This window comes from Leptodactylus fuscus, chromosome 1 (genome assembly GCF_031893055.1).
Source record: "Leptodactylus fuscus isolate aLepFus1 chromosome 1, aLepFus1.hap2, whole genome shotgun sequence".
Lineage (NCBI taxonomy): Eukaryota > Metazoa > Chordata > Amphibia > Anura > Leptodactylidae > Leptodactylus > Leptodactylus fuscus.
In genome coordinates this window covers 216963318-216980692 of record NC_134265.1, presented here as the reverse complement: position 1 = coordinate 216980692, position 17375 = coordinate 216963318, and the positions used below count along the sequence as shown (strand labels likewise).

The window sequence follows — 17375 nt, the reverse complement described above, 5'->3', positions numbered from 1 at the left end:
ACTATACATAGCAATTGCCTGCTTATTGCCAAAACTTTATATATATATATATATATATATATATATATATATATATATATATATATATATATATATATAGTACAGACCAAAGGTTTGGACACACCTTCTCATTCAAAGAGTTTTTTGTATTTTCATGACTATGAAAATTGTAGATTCACACTGAAGGCATCAAAACTATGAATTAACACATGTGGAATTATATACTTAACAAAAAAGTGTGAAACAGCTGAAAATCTGTCTTATATTCTAGGTTCTTCAAAGTAGCCACCTTTTCCTTTGATTACTGCTTTGCACACTCTTGGCATTCTCTTGATGAGCTTCAAGAGGTAGTCACCGGAAATGGTTTTCACTTCACAGGTGTGCCCTGTCAGGTTTAATAAGTGGGATTTCTTGCCTTACTGACTATCTCTTGAAGCTCATCAAGAGAATGCCAAGAGTGTGCAAAGCAGTAATCAAAGCAAAAGGTGGCTACTTTGAAGAACCTTCAAAGAGTCTTCAGTGTGAATCTACAATTTTCATAGTCATGAAAATACAGAAAACTCTTTGAATGAGAAGGTGTGTCCAAACTTTTGGTATGTACTGTATATAGTGGTGCACATGATGTTCTCCAAAAGGGGGGAAGCCTGGAGCTGGCTCTACTTATTAGTACCTCCTCCTATTACACCCACATACTTATTCATACTCACACTCACTATAATGGCTTATGATGGCACCAGTAGGACTTTCTACCATGTGGAGACCTATAATAGGGATTTATATATGTCCAGCTGAACTGCTAGCTGTAAATCCCCTTATCTTTTTTAGCATACCAGTTACTGACATTGACCCCTTTACTCCTTTTGACCAGCAGAAAAGGTTAAATTAATATGAAATATTTTTCCAAATTTTTCTTGCTCAAACCTGGGGTGAGGCTTATAGTCAGATACATGTTATTGCTTTGAAGTAGGGGTATATTGTGTTTTGTTATAATATGATAGTTGTATTTTTGCTACTTCTATTAACTAGTATGCAAGGCAAGTACCTTCATCTTGTTGTTTTCTGCTGTGTATTCTTGATATTGTGCTAGGAATGCTGATGACAAATGTATTAGCAAGTCAGAGAACTTATGCCTGGTTGACATCTGCCTTTGGTAATTTGTTCAGGGAGTCTTCATGGGGACCCTCCAAACGGACTACTGAACGAACTGGCAGGCAGTGTGCAGTGAAAGCAAACGGACCCCATGGACTAAAATTGGGTCCGTGTGCTTTCCACACGCTGCCTGCACAAATCATGCAGACATGTAAGTAGATCTAGTACTTTTCTGTGCACACGTTACGTGTGAACACTGTGTGGAGAGCACACGGATCCCATTATAGTCTATGGGGTCCGTGGGCTTTCACTGCACACAGTTTGGCAATGCTTTTGGTATTCCATTCGGTGGTGGTGGTGGGGGGGGTGAGAAGAATACATTTAAATCCTCTTATTTGCTTATTTGCTTTACAGAGGGAGAGTTCACACAAGCCAGTAACATCTACCCAAGTATCATCCGTGTCCTCTTATCAAGGTACTGTTAAGCATTTCTACCTGTGTATCTAGCTTTTTAGAAGCGTGTTCTAGATGAGGAACAGTTTTTGTTGTGACTTAGGCTTTAACATTTTTACCATATATCTGCTTTGAATTTTGGTCAGAAATCTGCTTGTTAGTAAATGCAGGAAAGTTGAGAGTAGGTCTGGAGAAAGCCATAAGTCATTCTTGTAGACTTGATTCTGCATCTGGTTTTTGTTGTATAAGGCCTAATGCATATTTTAGCCTTTTACATCAGGTTTTAGAGACTGTACTGAGATAATGAAAAGGTTTGACTTTTTTTTTCTTGATACATTCCTGGTTTGGGCTTAGAAATACAAATTCAAAATAGAAGCCAAATTACAAAAATGTCCTTTTAAACCCAAAGTACTTGTAAATCAGTGTTAAATATTTCACCCCAAAGTATTTAGCCTTTAAAACAAAGTCTCTAAAAGTAATTTAATTCTAATGGAAATCTAGTGACAACTCATGTATTAACTGGGAAAAAGGAAAATCGGTGGAATCCTTCAGGTTTTCTGGGGTCAGGGAAATTTATTGTATGTGATCCCTCAATAGAACTGGGTGAAAAGAGTCTAGTTAAGAGAAAACCGTTGTTATCCAAGACTGACTTCAGTGCTTTTTCTCACATTTGGGGAGTGGGGGAGATCTAGTCAACACGTCAAAGGCTGAGGAGAAATGAAAGTGTAACATATGCTAGGGAATATATACTGTGCATGTATCTGCTGATTTTCAGTCTGCTTGACTTCCACCTAAGATGTCCGGCAGCCTCTCATACTACCCTATCCACGCTGTGTTGCAATAGTCTGAGACCCTCCTGCCTGCTAATGTTGCTGGTCATCGGCTCCATGTCTGGTGGTTTGCATTCTGGAATTTGCTACTTTATTAATTCTTTGCTATTATATGCTAGTTTACATTATTTTATATTGTGAATGGAACATTAATACAGGCTGTAACTGACAAATTACCGGTAATGCTAAATATTTATAAAGTTACTTCTACCTCATGTACAATATAATTTTGTATACTGATCAACTAACATATCAAACCCTAACGTTTTGCTGCTAAAATCCCTCTGACCCACTCTGGTACAGACTCCCCCAAACCTCTGCGGTGTGATATCTTGCACCAAGGCTTCTTATCATTCTTTTCTTATTTTTTTCTTATGTTAGAGTTGGAAGGGACCTCAAGGGCCATCGGGTCCAACCCCCTGCGAGTGCAGGTTTTCCTAAATCATCCCAGCTATATGTTTATCCAGATTCCGCTTGAAGATTTCCATTGATGGAGCGCCCACCACCTCCCGTGGCAGCCTATTCCACTCTCTCTCAAGGCATTAGCTTCCGTCCTATAAGTCCTGTAAATCGGAAGTTGGGCCTCCATAAATTTTTTTTTTTTTTTTTTGTAGCACATCCTACAGATACTCAGATTAAAAATTAAGTCAACATTTTATAATTTTTGCAGTATGGCAGAGTACTGTTATGGAGTACCACTGCCTTGAAAGGTTACTTGGTAGAAAATTTATCATGCTGCTTCTAACATTTTACCTTCTTCCCATATTGTATCTTGGTATCTTGTCCTCAAGTGAGTGACGCACCCTCGCTCACTGATGGTGTAAAAGAAAAAGTGATTTATCAGTCCTGGTCACATTCTTCCATTGCACCATCTTCGAAATTCTAATTCTCACATGCTCATTTAGGCGCTTTTATCAGTTGACATTAGGTCATCATGGGCACATGGGCTGTCTTTAGCTATACAGAGGAGGTACACTACATATTTCGATGCCTTATAGCAATCATTAATGCTTCCAGCAGTTTGTGCTTCAATAAAGCAGCAGTTCCATGGGTTCCAATCAGATGTGCTGGATTTCTCTACATATGCACAGCAATGAGCATTGACAGGACCTATGATGACCCTGTAGTAAGTGGTTGTCCTTCTTTGGAACACTTGTGGTAACTACTAATCAGTATGTAATGGATACATCTGATAAGACCTTCTAATTCGAGATATTGTGGTGCTTGCCCATTTTTCCCCACTTCCAGTATGTCAACGTTAAGAAGTAACTTCATAACAGAATAATGAGGTATTTACTTTACTAATGAGTGGTTATAATATTATTGTTGATTGGTATATATTTATACCCTAAACATAATTTTACAACTCTTTAGCTCTTTACAGAGTTGTACCAATTATCACAGGTCTATCAATGTGATTATAATGACCTTTCACAATGAGAGAAGGGACAAATGGGGAAAAAAATAGCGTTAATAGGAGTTTTCTGTGACTTATTAATTGATGACCTCTCATCTGTGGGGAGTCTGAATCCCAAACCCCGTAAAGATCAGTTGTATAGTAGCAGACCGCACAAGCTTCATGTCCTGTGCAGCAGGATACAGCACATGGAGGTTGATGGAACAAGTCCTAATACTTGAAAAAATGCAACCTGCACACACTCCCTTTCCAAAATGTCAGAATTTTTTTTTTATTTTGATGAACATTCAAAGGTTTGTCCAGTTTCTGACCAATATTGAGACAAATGCTGTTTGTATAATGAAACGTTACACAGTTTTCTAGATCTCTGCTTGCTGTCATTCATTCTACTTACTTCCAGTAGATAAAACTCAGACCCTGGTCATGTGATGTATACAGGTGCACAGGCAGATAATAAAAACATTTTATATGGGATAATTGGATTTTGGGGGTTTTATTCATTATGTATAAAAGTTAAAATGAGATATTCCATACATAATGATTTTTTACCATCTTGCCTATCAAAATGTTCCATAAAAAAATGATCAAAAGGTCAGATGAAACCCAGAATGGTACCAATAAAAAGCATATCTCATCAACAGAAAAATAAAATGTTATGCCTTTCAGAAGATGGTGATGCATGAATGATTCCCCCCCCCACAATAGAATTTTATTTTGCAAAATTAGTAACGTATAAATAGTAATATAAATTGGGTTAATATCACTGTAAAAAATTACAATAACCTAAAAATAAGTGTGTCCGGTCCTGAACCAGGGAAACTAGGCCAGTACTGAATAGTTAACAGATTATTAAACTGCCTTTGTAGTAGCCATTCACAATGCAGCTCTCTTTCCTATAGACTACTATAAGCGATGAAGGTTGTTCGGTGTTTGGTTGCCATGTACGATTAAATCTTTTTACCTGAATAAGAATTTCCAGAATGTCAGGGTCCCTTTTTATGAGCTGATCACTGAGCTGATTCCAAACTCCTCCCCCCCCCAAAAAAAAAATAAAAAAATAAAAACACGAAAAATTAGTTTCTAGCAATCAATGATGATACATGGTTTTATTTCTGAATATATTTCTGTACAGATGCTGGCATAGCTTCCTAGCTATTGTTTTCTCTCATACAGCCGACAGATGTGACAGAAGTGTAAGCAGGGGGCTGCTTTACATGTGTGCAGCGTACAGATTGCCATTTATCTCATAGATACCATTGACTGTTAAACACCAGGTGAAAATGTTTCTCTGCACGCCTAGCCAATAATGGTTAGTGCAGCAGCGGGAGGGGTTTCCAGTATCCTTGCTTGAAATTTTCAGAGCCATATATCCTGAAATTGACAGAGCATTTAGAGGTGACCAGTGACTGGCAGCAGCATGGGGAATGCTACCTGCAGAGGAAACCAGGGCAATAGTGGCCAGACGTTTCGCTCTAGAATTTCACTTTACAGCTCATATCCAAGGAAATGGGGCAAAAACTTTGTTTTGGAGAATGAGCTCTTAACATTTCACATTTTATCAGCTTTGCGCCAAAGGGCAAGGGGTGACTTACAGCCTGATAACAGTTACTCCTATTCCAACTCCGTCTTGGCCTCTGTTGCAGCATCTTTTAAGGATCATCCTCGTATTGCCATTGTGGGGTTTGATGGGACTCATGCACAAGCTCGGGGGCTCGGAATGACTGTCACTAATCGAGGAAATTCAAGAGTGGAAATACAAGCAACATCAAGTAGCCGATCTAGGTAAGAGGTCCCCACCCCATCTTTGCCACCTTCTCTTTGAAATTGCTGTGTGTAACATCCCTCAAACATTATTGCAATAAAGTACAGATTAAGTGGAGGAAATGTGATACTAGAACTTTTTTTTTTTTTCCAGTCATCAGTTTCTTGGTGCATTTTTTTAAAGTTATGTTAAATGTTTAGGTTTTTTTTTTTTTTTTAATGTTTCTTTGCTAGCTATAAAATGGTTGGTTGTAAGATATGCTTTTGTGTAAAATTAAAATCCACGCCAGCTCCTTCCTTTTCTCCTTGTCCCTTCAGTAGGTATTGTTTTTAAAAGCAATACATGTAAGGGAAAATGACATAATTGTTGCATGATAAGGTGGTTTTGTTTTGTGTTTTTGGGGAAAATGCATGTATTTTTTTTTTAATGCTTTTTGCTTTGTGTATTACAATTTTTGTGATATTGATTAAATCAATGTTAAAGAAACACAAAACACACAGGTTTTTTATTTTTTGGCAATGGCACAATGAGGATAGGGACTGCAAAAGAATCAATTGAAATCATTTCTTTTTGTGATCCATAACTAAACATCTCATTACCCTAAGTGGAAAGTAAGGCTCAGTAAACGATTCTTTTGGCTAGTTTATTTATTTATTTACTTTATTTTAAATCTGGTGTGTTATGCGCATGGTGTGTGTGTGTTTTTGTGTGTGTTTTTGTGTGTGTGTGTGTGTATGTGTATGTATGTATGTGTGTATATATATATATATATATATATATATATATATGCGTGTGTGTGTAATATATATATATATATATATATATATATATATATATATATATATATATATATATATTTATTTGCAGAAGCCTTTTTTCTCTTTATAAATGTGATGGAAATGTTTAACTTCACAATTCTAGAGCCAGTCTCTGTAATATGAGACTATTCAATAGAAATTCTCTGTACTAAATGTGTTCTAATTCTCTGTTCTTTAATAGTTCATCAGTGGCAGAAATGGATGAATTTGACTCAAACTTTACCAAGTTGAAGATCTTTACAGAAGACAATGTTTCACTGGCACCATCTACCATAGACTCGGTATTTGTGGAAGGTAAACATTATAGGCATAGACTGCACATAACAAATACAGTGCATTTAGTTAAAGGGAATCTGTCATGTTTAGGGATGTAAATGACAAGAGCATATGTATATGCTTGTGTTTGAGATAGATGGATATCTCTATATTACCCTTTGTGGTGTAGTGTCTCAATCTTATCAAGGTGTCCTTTACCCAACACCCCCTTCCCGGGACATTCACAACAGCACCATATAGGAGGAGGATTCCCCACCACCCAAGGGGACAGGTAACAGTATGGAATCTTTAAATAAAAGGCCCCTCCTACATTAGATCCCTAGTAGATTCCAGGCCCTGTAGAAATTGTGGAGGCTACGTTTCTCCTATGTTCACCCAGCCTTATCAATGGTCCTAGTCATTCTTCTCAAGTTCAGAGGGCTGTGGCAGGTTTCAGATCTGAGGAGTTGGTTTAATCGACTTCTCCTCCCGTTCCTCGGCGCAAGTCCCCGGGCTGAGCAGTTGATCCGGCGTGGGATATGCCACGATGGAATGGTTTTGCAGATATGGAAGCCCAGGAATACGTGTTTTTTTTGTGTGTGCGTGTGCGTGCACTCTTTTGACATTCCTGCACCCCTAGACACCGGAGTAGCTGTGCATTTATAGGTGGATGTTGAGTGGGCGCAGCTATGGTGCAAAATTTTTAAGTTACAGCACTGTTACTGGACACGGTTGGCATTTATGCAACTGGCACTGGTTTAGTGCTGCTTCCTCCATTTCATCCTTCATCCAGAGCATCTGTAAGCCATGGTGAGCATAACATTCTTCAAATATCAGGGGTTTAATGGCTATCATAAATGCCCTTATTGGCCTGAAATCTCAGCTGAAGGTAAAACATTTGAAGGTCCTATCAGACAATGTGTCCATGGTAGCTTACCTAAACAAGAAGGGAGGTATGAGATCAGTACACCTCTGGAGAAGATCCTAACTTGAGCAGAAGATTTTTTTTTTTTTTTTTTTTTTTTTCTGTAATAGTTGCAGAATGGGAAACCCTTAAGATACATCTTTTTTGACTCTAGGTCAAATCATAAGAAGTTTTACTCTCTATCCAATATGATGATATGTTGAGTGGATGCCTCCTATGCCTCCAGTCTCCTATGTTATCTTTAAAGGTCTGGAGAGTTCAGAATTTCAGTCTGATTTGGTTCAGTTCCAAGATTCAAATGAAAGTGCCAGGCCAGTAAAGCATCTATGGGCTGTTAGACAAAGATGACCATTACTGTGGTTTATGAGTCAAAGGACAGTCTGCAGCCTTCACAATGGCACAGGTTTTCTATGTTTTTTGGGGTTTTTTGGTCCCCCCCCACCTTGTTTGTTTGTACATTGTATGATATTTCATCTTGTTCTGATATTAACTGGGGATCTAATGGAGTAGGGGCCCTTTTATTTACAGATTCCCTGCTGTTTCCTGTCCCCACAGGAGTGGAAAATCTTCCTCCTATATAGTGCCTTTGTATCACTTATTTTAATGTATAAACAACCAAACACAACCTTAAATTATGAATGCCATTCCCATTGGCACATTGATCAGTTAACTACTTGGTCAGTGAACCACCAAAGCCACTGTTGTTGAAAATACCAGTCTGTCAACAGAAAGTCCACATGTACTTCCATTCTTGTCTCTAATGGCAATGTATTGATAAATGTACTCCATCTTAAAATAGCCATTCTTCCCTGTGGTTCTTTAATAAAAGGTTTTAATAATTAACAAGAGATGAGGTTGCGGTTATCATCAGGGATTTCTCTTGTGCTCCTCGCACATGTGCTCCATTTCTCTAATGAAAATGAGGTCCGTAATCCTAGGTATGCTTCTCTTTATATTTGCATTAAATGTCAGAGATTAATGGGGTCTGCTGGGTTTCATTATAAAACTAGCAGAGAGAAAAGTCCTCCTTGCAGGACTTTTCTCTCCACTGATTTTAGGTGGAATCTGCAGCAGATGTGAACCCAACCTTACTTGTTAGTATGTACCCTTTTTATGCAGAGGCATTGAGCACTGTGCTGCAACTAAAAATTGTCTAATTTCTGGAACCTCCACCAGTGCTGAGAGAGAAGAATGGTAGCACTGGTGTATCACTGCTTTTCTTGCATGGCGCACCATGGTCTTCTGGTTTGACAGAGAACTGCATTTATTCTCCTGAACCATGGCAGTTTATAAGTTCAGACCCAAACCAATCATAAATTTATGGCATATCCTATGAGATGCAAATGCCTTATGAACTACTAACTTAAGTGTGTGCTTATTCTTTCCATATTCCAGATGCTTTTTATTCCTCTGTGAGGACTGAATTGGAGGCTGATGCTGTTGAATTTGAGTTTGAGTCCTGGAGTAGTGCTGTAGAGCCACCATATGCTAAAAAGCAAAAGAAAGAAGTCATCAAGAGGCAGGATGTCATATACGGTGAGGGGAAAAAAAAAACAACTATGATTTGTTTAACTGAAACTGGTATTTTATTGCTTTCCTTTTCATGTTTTCAGAACTTATGCAGACAGAAATGCACCATGTACGAACACTAAAAATCATGTTGAAAGTGTACTCTCGAGCACTTAGAGAAGAACTGCATGGCAGTAAGGAAGTCCATCATCTATTTCCGTGCGTTGATGAACTTTTGGAACTACATGAACAGTTCCTAGCGCGATTTAAAGAGCGACGTAAAGAGTCTTTAGAAGAAGGCAGTGATCGGAATTACATCATACAGAAGATTGGAGATATACTTGTTCAGCAGGTGAGTATTTCTCTTGTTCTTGTAGTCCTTGATTCAAGTCGCAGAACTGAGGTATTTATTCAAAGAGCAAGCTCTGTTGCAATATCCAGGTATTACAGTGTAATTAAACCACAGTTTTTTTTTGTTTATATATAATATATTTTATAAAGATAACAAATTTTGTGCATATATGTTTTTAAACTATAAAAAACAGCGCGTTTGACTTGGTATGGGAGCCGACCATTTAGCCTGACATTCAATTAGACCATGGCCCCACGTAGCGTTTTACAGCACCTGCCAAGTGAATAGGATTCTGGCTAATCCCATCCACACATTTCAGAAAAATATCCTCAGCAGACATGCTGTGATTTCAGAAACCGTTGTGTTGAGATCAGTGAAGGGGGTTAGTTCTTGTGTGAAGAAATTAACCCTTTCCCTGCCGAGGACGTCAGCTCTACGTCCCAGGGTGGCGCTTCAGTAGCGGAGAATTTCATCTTTAAAATGAGATCAAGGACTTCATGATAGAATTCATAGTTTTGGAGCAATTCACTGTTGAAAACGCTATTTGGCATTGTGATCCAATTGCAGATCTCAATTCCCGACTGCATTTCAACAATGAATCACTCCAAAACTTAGTTCTATCATCAAGTGCTTGGTATTTTAAAGAGGAGATTCTCCTCTTTTAAAATGAATTTTAAAGCATCAAGATATCTTAATGCAGTCCAGAGATATAGGGCTTTAAAGTGTCCCCCTCCTATCTCGGGAAGCATTAGTGAACTGTTGCAGAAGGGGAGGGGGGAGGAGCAGCTTGCAGCATGCACAGTGATAATGAATAATCATCATTATCTGTGCTAACCTGTATGTGACACCAGGAGGGGGGTGGCAGGGACTCTTCTGTCCCTATTAACCTTTCTCCTGCCAAGCGCATACTATACTTTTGCTCTCTGATTGTCACATACAGGTATAATGTAATTTCCCACTGAGCATTACTAGTGGGGTATTCTTATGTAATACCCTCTAAACATAACCAGAAAGTTTATCGGCGCTGTGACCCAGACGTTTACCATTGTCCAGGTCGCAGCGCCAAAAAATAGTCGCACTAAACACTTACACAACACATACACAAAGTCGTGAATAAAGTTTACATTTCACCCAATCCCTGTCCTGTCTACACCTGAGCTTTCTAGAGTAAAAGGCGCCTCTAGTGATATCCGTTACACGCTAAAATAATAATAATAACGTTTATGACTAGAGACGAAAGTATATGTTGCTAAAATTTTTATAAGGGGATGGAAAATAATATTTTTATGTAAAGTCCTATTTAATTTGCTAATCCCTACATTTTATAAGATGATACTTTTTTAACATTTCCAGCTTCAAAGCAGATTTTTGTTCCTTCCGGTTGTGGTGATTTTCTGAAGACACGAGCATGCGGGTGTAGGCCATAGTGATATGACTTAATTCTGCACATGTTGAACTCTTATTTTTAGGAGGTTTGCTGCATATAATTTTTTGTTTGGTTTCCGCCTTTAACAACTAATAAGAATTTTTCGGACTATAAGACGCACCTAGGTTTTAGAGGAGGAAAATAGGGAAACAAAAATTTTGAAGCAAAAAATGGTAAAATATTTAATATATGGAAGTTGTAGTTTTGCAACAGCTGCAAGGCCACATTGACAGGTGACCCTGCAGCTGTACGGGGACGCATAGACTGTTTTTTGTTTTTTTTTTTTTTTTGCGCGGCCAGATGTACTTTTTAGTTATACCATTTTGGGGAATATCTATTACTTAGATCACCTTTTATTGAAAAAAAAAAACCCGGCGGTTTAGCAATTGTGATATTGATGTTCACCGTACAGGAAAACAATTAGTAGACCGGGCATTTTCGGACACAGGGATTCCTAATGTGTATGTGTTTGACATATGATTTTCTACTGTTATATATTCTAGGGAAAGGTGGTGATTTTGAACTTTTACTTATTTCATTTTTTTATTATATATTTTTAAAGCTTTTTTATTTTTTATTTTTATTTTTTAACTATTTTATTCCCCCCCGGGGGGGCTTGAACCTGCAGTCATTTGATTGCAAGTCCCATAGACGGCAATACAACTGTATTGCCGTCTATGGGACATTCTGTCTATTACTATTACGGCTGGTCATAGACTAGCCGCAATAGTAATATAGCAGTGACAGGCCTGGGAGCCTTCATTAGGCTCCCGGCTGTCACCCGAACAGGTCGGCTCCTGCGATATCGCCGCGCAGGAGCCGGCCTGCAACTTTACACGTATGGGGCCGGTGGGGACCGGCCCCAGGGGAGAAGGGGCCGCCAATACAGACCCATCCGCCTCTCTAGTACAGCGGATGCCGGCGAGGGATAGACGCCGGCACAGGTGCCGGGGCCTGAGACATCGCTGCCCTGCCCTGCATGAAGCCAGCAGCGGCAGGAGCGATGCTGATATTCCCGGCGGGGGGACGGAGGAGCAGAATAGCAGCATCGCTCCTCCCGCTGCTGGCTTCATGCAGGGCAGGGCAGCAATGTCTCAGGCCCCGGCACCTGTGTCGGCGTCTATCCCTCGCCGGCATCTGCCTCTCTAGTACAGCGGATGCCGGGCGGCCACATTCGGACTGTAAGACGCACCCTTCTTTTCCCCCCAAATTTGGGGGGAAAAAAGTGTGTCTTATAATCCGAAAAATACGGTACATTCATTTGCATTTCTTCATAAAACATTTACTTTAAATCAAAATTGCATGAAGGTGCCTGTTCATATGCAGTACCAAATGGCATTCTGACAATGATGCAGGTGTCTACTTTAAGAAGATATATAGGTTTTTTTGGGGGGTTGGATGCTTTTTTAATGTTGAAATTTAGGTTTGATTTGTCCGTATCAAAACTATGAAAATTGCTCTGGCTACTGGAGGTGCAAAATTTCCAGAGACCCTTGGCAGTGAAAGGGTTAAAAGTATTCCATTTCCAATCAAAAATTCATAAAATAATGAATTTGCGTTTAATGTTAGAGGGCCTTTCATGCTCTCATAGATGTGCATTATTTATATACCACTAGAAAGCTGACTAGTGCGCTGAATTCAGTTGGCTTTCTACCAGTATATAATACTGCACATCTATGAGGATGTAAAAGGTTCTCATTAATGGTTAAGGCTAAAGCCCCACATGCCCAGCTACAGCCAAAAGGTATTGCAGGAAAAAACTTGGTGGACTTTTTTTTTTTTACAGAAAGTCTGCAGAATTTTCATAGAGAGATAACAAACACTGTTCCTGGAGCCTTTATCAGTAAACTGCAATTAGGTGTCAGGTGGCAGAGCTGTAGGTAAAGCTAGGTTCATATCTACGTTCAAGATTCCGTTCAGGGCATCTACTTACTGACCCCCGAACGGAAACCTAAACCTCTTAAAAAACGGTTACCCGTGGACCCCATAGACTATAATGGGGTCCATGTGGTTTCCGCTCGTTTTCTACCCCAAGAAGGGTGAAAAAATGCGGAGAGGGGAACGGAATCTCCAAATGTAGTACAAGCACTGGTGTGAACTCAGCATCACAGTGAGAGCGCTCAGTTGCGTCCCAACTTCCCCCTTCACACCAGAGATCAGTAACAAACATCATCTGTCCTACTTTTCACAGACTGTGCTCCATAGAAACACAGTGCTGGATTGGTTATTTAGATATCACCAATCCTGATTAAATAGCGCACAGTAAGGGTGCGTTCACGCGGAGTAACGTGCCGTATGATCTGGCACGTATACGGCGTATGAGAGTTTGCGCGCCGTAAAAGCTCCCATTGATTTCAATGGGAGTTAGGATCGTATACGCCGCCTTATTTTGCGGCTACAAAATCACCGGCGCAAAATAACACGGCGTATACGATCCTAACTCCCATTGAAATCAATGGGAGCTTTTACGGCGCGCAAACTCTCACACGCCATATACGTGCCAGATCACGCGGCACCTTACTCCGTGTGAACGCACCCTTAGTGATATATCCTTTAGTCAATGGCACTATGGGACAGGATGATACGGATGCAAAATAATTGAAATAATCAATGTCAGCAAGTTCACAATGATTAATTGTACTGGATTTCGATTTTCTGTTATTTATCAATTAATTTCCCCGCCCTAGTTGTAACCCTTCATGACATATAATATATTGCTGTCCTTTCTGCAATAGGAAAATTGGACCTCCCCAGTCCAGTTTTTGTAGGCACCTTCGCAATAAATGTGCAAATCCCTGAGAATAATTGCCTCCCTCCATTTCTAAGTTTTTTCCTGATTTGAGTCTTTAAGACACAGATCCTTTGGTCACCTACTGAAGCTCTAAGATTTCATCTCGGGAGCTAAATGTGGAAGCATGATGAAGGGAGGTAATATTCACTCGGTGGAGGATTAATCTGATGCTTTGGAGTTACATTTGCCAGTATCCCCTTCTGCAAATAGATTAATCCATTTGTATATTCGCTATCAAAGCTACTTGACACTCTCCTGCTTATTTAGGATGCGAACTTTGAATTTGATGTGAATTTGAATTTGTCATACTTGATTCAGCAACCAGTCCCTGTCAACCTTTAGCCCCCTCCTGCTCAGAACTGTACTATTACACACCACTGAGCATATAGTTAAAGCTCAGCGCCATAATTATACAACTCCTTAATGCTGCGGTACAAGAGCTGTGCCTGTGGCATTACTAACAGTACTAGCTGCCAGAGTTAAAAGATACTCAGTCCCCTCCAAATTAACCCCATGGATGCTGTGATCAATAGTAATTACCACATCCAGGGACAAGATAGACACCTTTCGCTCGTGGTCTGAGGAGTTGCCATGGCAGCCTAGGGGGCCGAGCAGCAGCCTCCTGTCTGCCTATGCACTTTACACATATGTGACCTATGTGCGATGAACTATAATATGATATATTGTCCCCACAATCCAAAAGTAGCTTTATTTATCCCATACAGTAAATGCTGTAAAAACAAATGAATAAAAAATACAGCATTTAGCAATATATTGTACCGTATATACTCGAGTATAAGCCGACCCCCCTAATATTACCACAAAAAACTGGGAAAACGTATTGACTCGAGTATAAGCCGAGGGGGGGAAATGCAGCAGCTACTGGAAAATTTCAAAAATTAAAATGGCCAAGCTCTTGGGTGCAGTAGATGCTGGGGAAGGGGAGGGGGTGTTTTGGTTGTCTGTCTGCCCCTGTCTGCTGAATATAGGGTCTCTGCAGTGCTCCTATTAACCCCTTCCCGACGGAATAGAAGCACTGCAGGTACCCTATATTCAGTAGACCGGGCACTTTCAGACACAGGGATATCTAATGTGTATGTGTGTCACAGTCATTTTCTACTTTGAGGGCAGGTTCAAAAAAATGCAATACAAAATGATCAAAAAGCAATACGTACTTAAACATTGGTATCAATAACACGTACAACTTGACCCTTACATTTTATCAACAAAAAAAAAAGTCCACAGAAGATGATGCCGTGGGACCGAAAAAACTGATCTCCCAGACACAGACAGGTAAGTATGGATCAGAAATGGCTTCATTCAAGCTTAAAGAATTGAGTCATCACAGACAACAAGATGAGATCCTAATGTTTAGGATCAAAATAAAATATTTCCATAACATGGTATAATGCTCCCCAGACTTTATGGACAGTCACCTTCGACATCCTCGGGTCAATTCCTCGGAGTAGCCTCTGTGATTATACACCGTGTGTACTTTTCACTGAATTCTTTCTAACTATGTCCTCACTTTGTACGATATTTCTTGTGTGGATGTTAATTCCTTTATGTGCATGATATTGTGGTATAGCGTATTTTTCGGACTATAATATGCACTGGACTATAAGACACACCTGATTTTTAGAGCAGGAAAATACGGGAAAATAATTTTTGAAGCAAATAATGGTAAAATATTTAATGTATGGGAGTTGCAGCTTTGCAACAGCTGCAGGGCCACGTTGACAGATCACCCAACAGCTGTACAGGGATGCATAGAGCGTTTTTTTGCGGGACCAGATGTACTTTTTAGTTATACCATTTTGGGAAATGTATATTGCTTAGATCACCTTTTATCAGAGGCAAAACGGTGACCCCCCTTCCCCGGCAGTTTGGCACTTTCGATTTTGATGTTCACCGTACAGGAAAATATTAGTAGAAGGGGCATTTTCGGACACAGGGATACCTAATGTGTATGTTTCACAGTAATTTTCTTCTTTTATATGTATTCTAGGGAAAGGAGGTGATTTGGAACTTTTATTTTATTTTTTTATTATATTTTTTTAAAAGGTTTTATTTATTTTTAGTATTTTATTAGCCTCACCTAGCAGGCTTGAACCTGCAATCATTTGATTGCAACTCCCATAGACGGCAATACACTTGTAAATATTAATGCCCGCATTAGCTCTGCAGCAGAGCGACCACCATTATCCTTACAGACTCTTCATCTGCTGTAACAGAACGGCGGACACCAAGGAGGATTTTAGCTGCCGGGGCCCGCAGCAACGCCACACTCCTGCCGCTACAGGAAGTCAGCGGCGGCAGGAGTGTGGCGATGCCACAATTCTGATCCATCGCCCCCTTTATAGTCCACATTCGGACTATAAGAAGCGTCCTCATTTTCCTCCCAAATTTTTTGGGAAAAAAGTGCGTCTTATAGTCCAAAAAATACGTACTATAAGACTTATTTCCCTATGTTATCTGCAAATATATTGTTAAATAAAACACATTTAAAAAAGAAATCTTGATGTTTTTTTTGTGTTTTTTTCCCCAATTATGTATATAATTTTTTATATATTTTTACTGTGTGCTCAGTTCTCAGGTGACACTGGTGAGCGGATGAAGGATATGTACGGCGTGTTCTGCAGCCAACACAACAAAGCAGTTAGTCACTACAAGTTTCTTATGCGAGAGAATAAGAAATTTCAGAATCTGATGAAAGTAAGTATTCCCAAAACAATCATGGTATTAGTATTAATATTATTAAGGCACCATAGCTATTTGTAAAATCTAAGACTTTAAGGAGCTGGTGTTTCAAAATTACATGTAGCGTCTTGCAGCAAAAAAAGCGCTGCGGGATAAACCGCGGCTGCAAAGCATTGCACAGAAACTGAAATCTCTGCAGACTTTCTGATTGTTATACTTGTAAGGAAACCACCAGCATGTATAACTGAAATGCTGCGACTTTCACAGTTCAATACACTGCACGTATTTTTCGGTAGAATCCCATCCACTTTGCTGTGACTTTTTCACTACAGGCGAACCACACCGTTTACACCACATGGAGCCTTGGCCTAAAGAAGTAAAAACGACAAGAGATGAAGCATTCTTCTTAGTTCTTAACTAGAAAGGATCTTCTCTCCCTCCCCCCCCCCCCCAACCCTATAAACAGTGTTGTTTTCTCAACACTGAAGTGGGCCTGTGGACAGGTGGGAGTCCAGTTTTGTGTGAAAGCAGCTTTTTTCAATCTATCTAGTTAGGGCAGTTTCAATCTAACTAGATTGTTTATTGCAAGTCTCATAGTCCAGCTGCCTTTACCGGGACATCCATAATAGCCAAGGGGCCAGGTTGGGGCATGTAGAGGCTGGCTATTTCCGTTATCTCTCTATCCCCTTGAAACACCAAATTTGTGTAAGGAATAAAAGTTATTTTTTCGGCTGTGGTAGCTGAGATTGCTTTTTATTACCATCAAGTTAATTTTGGACTCTGTTACAATCTTTGTCAACAACTATAGGTCTGAGAAAAATACATTTAAGAGAAATTAGACATTTAGCCATAATCCATATCGTTATGAGGATCTATATTATATGTGATAGTAAAGTAGAAATTTCAGTATGCTACAAAATGTGACATTACGTGAATTTCCTATTTAAAGGGACTGTTATATTTAAAGGGATTCTACCATTAAACCACCTTTTTTTTCTAATGAACACGTCGGAATAGCCCTAAGAAAGGCTATTCGTCTCCTACCTTT

General features: G+C 39.5%; 1 protein-coding gene across 1 annotated transcript in view; it reads left to right on the top strand.

Moving 5' to 3' along the window:
• ARHGEF18 (Rho/Rac guanine nucleotide exchange factor 18) overlaps nt 1-17375 on the top strand; it is a 272094-nt gene that overhangs the window by 197758 nt on the left and 56961 nt on the right. Inside the window, 6 exon segments of the mRNA XM_075283699.1 lie at nt 1504-1564; nt 5433-5571; nt 6551-6663; nt 8945-9085; nt 9163-9410; nt 16217-16342. Coding sequence (XP_075139800.1) covers nt 1504-1564; nt 5433-5571; nt 6551-6663; nt 8945-9085; nt 9163-9410; nt 16217-16342 — 828 coding nt within the window.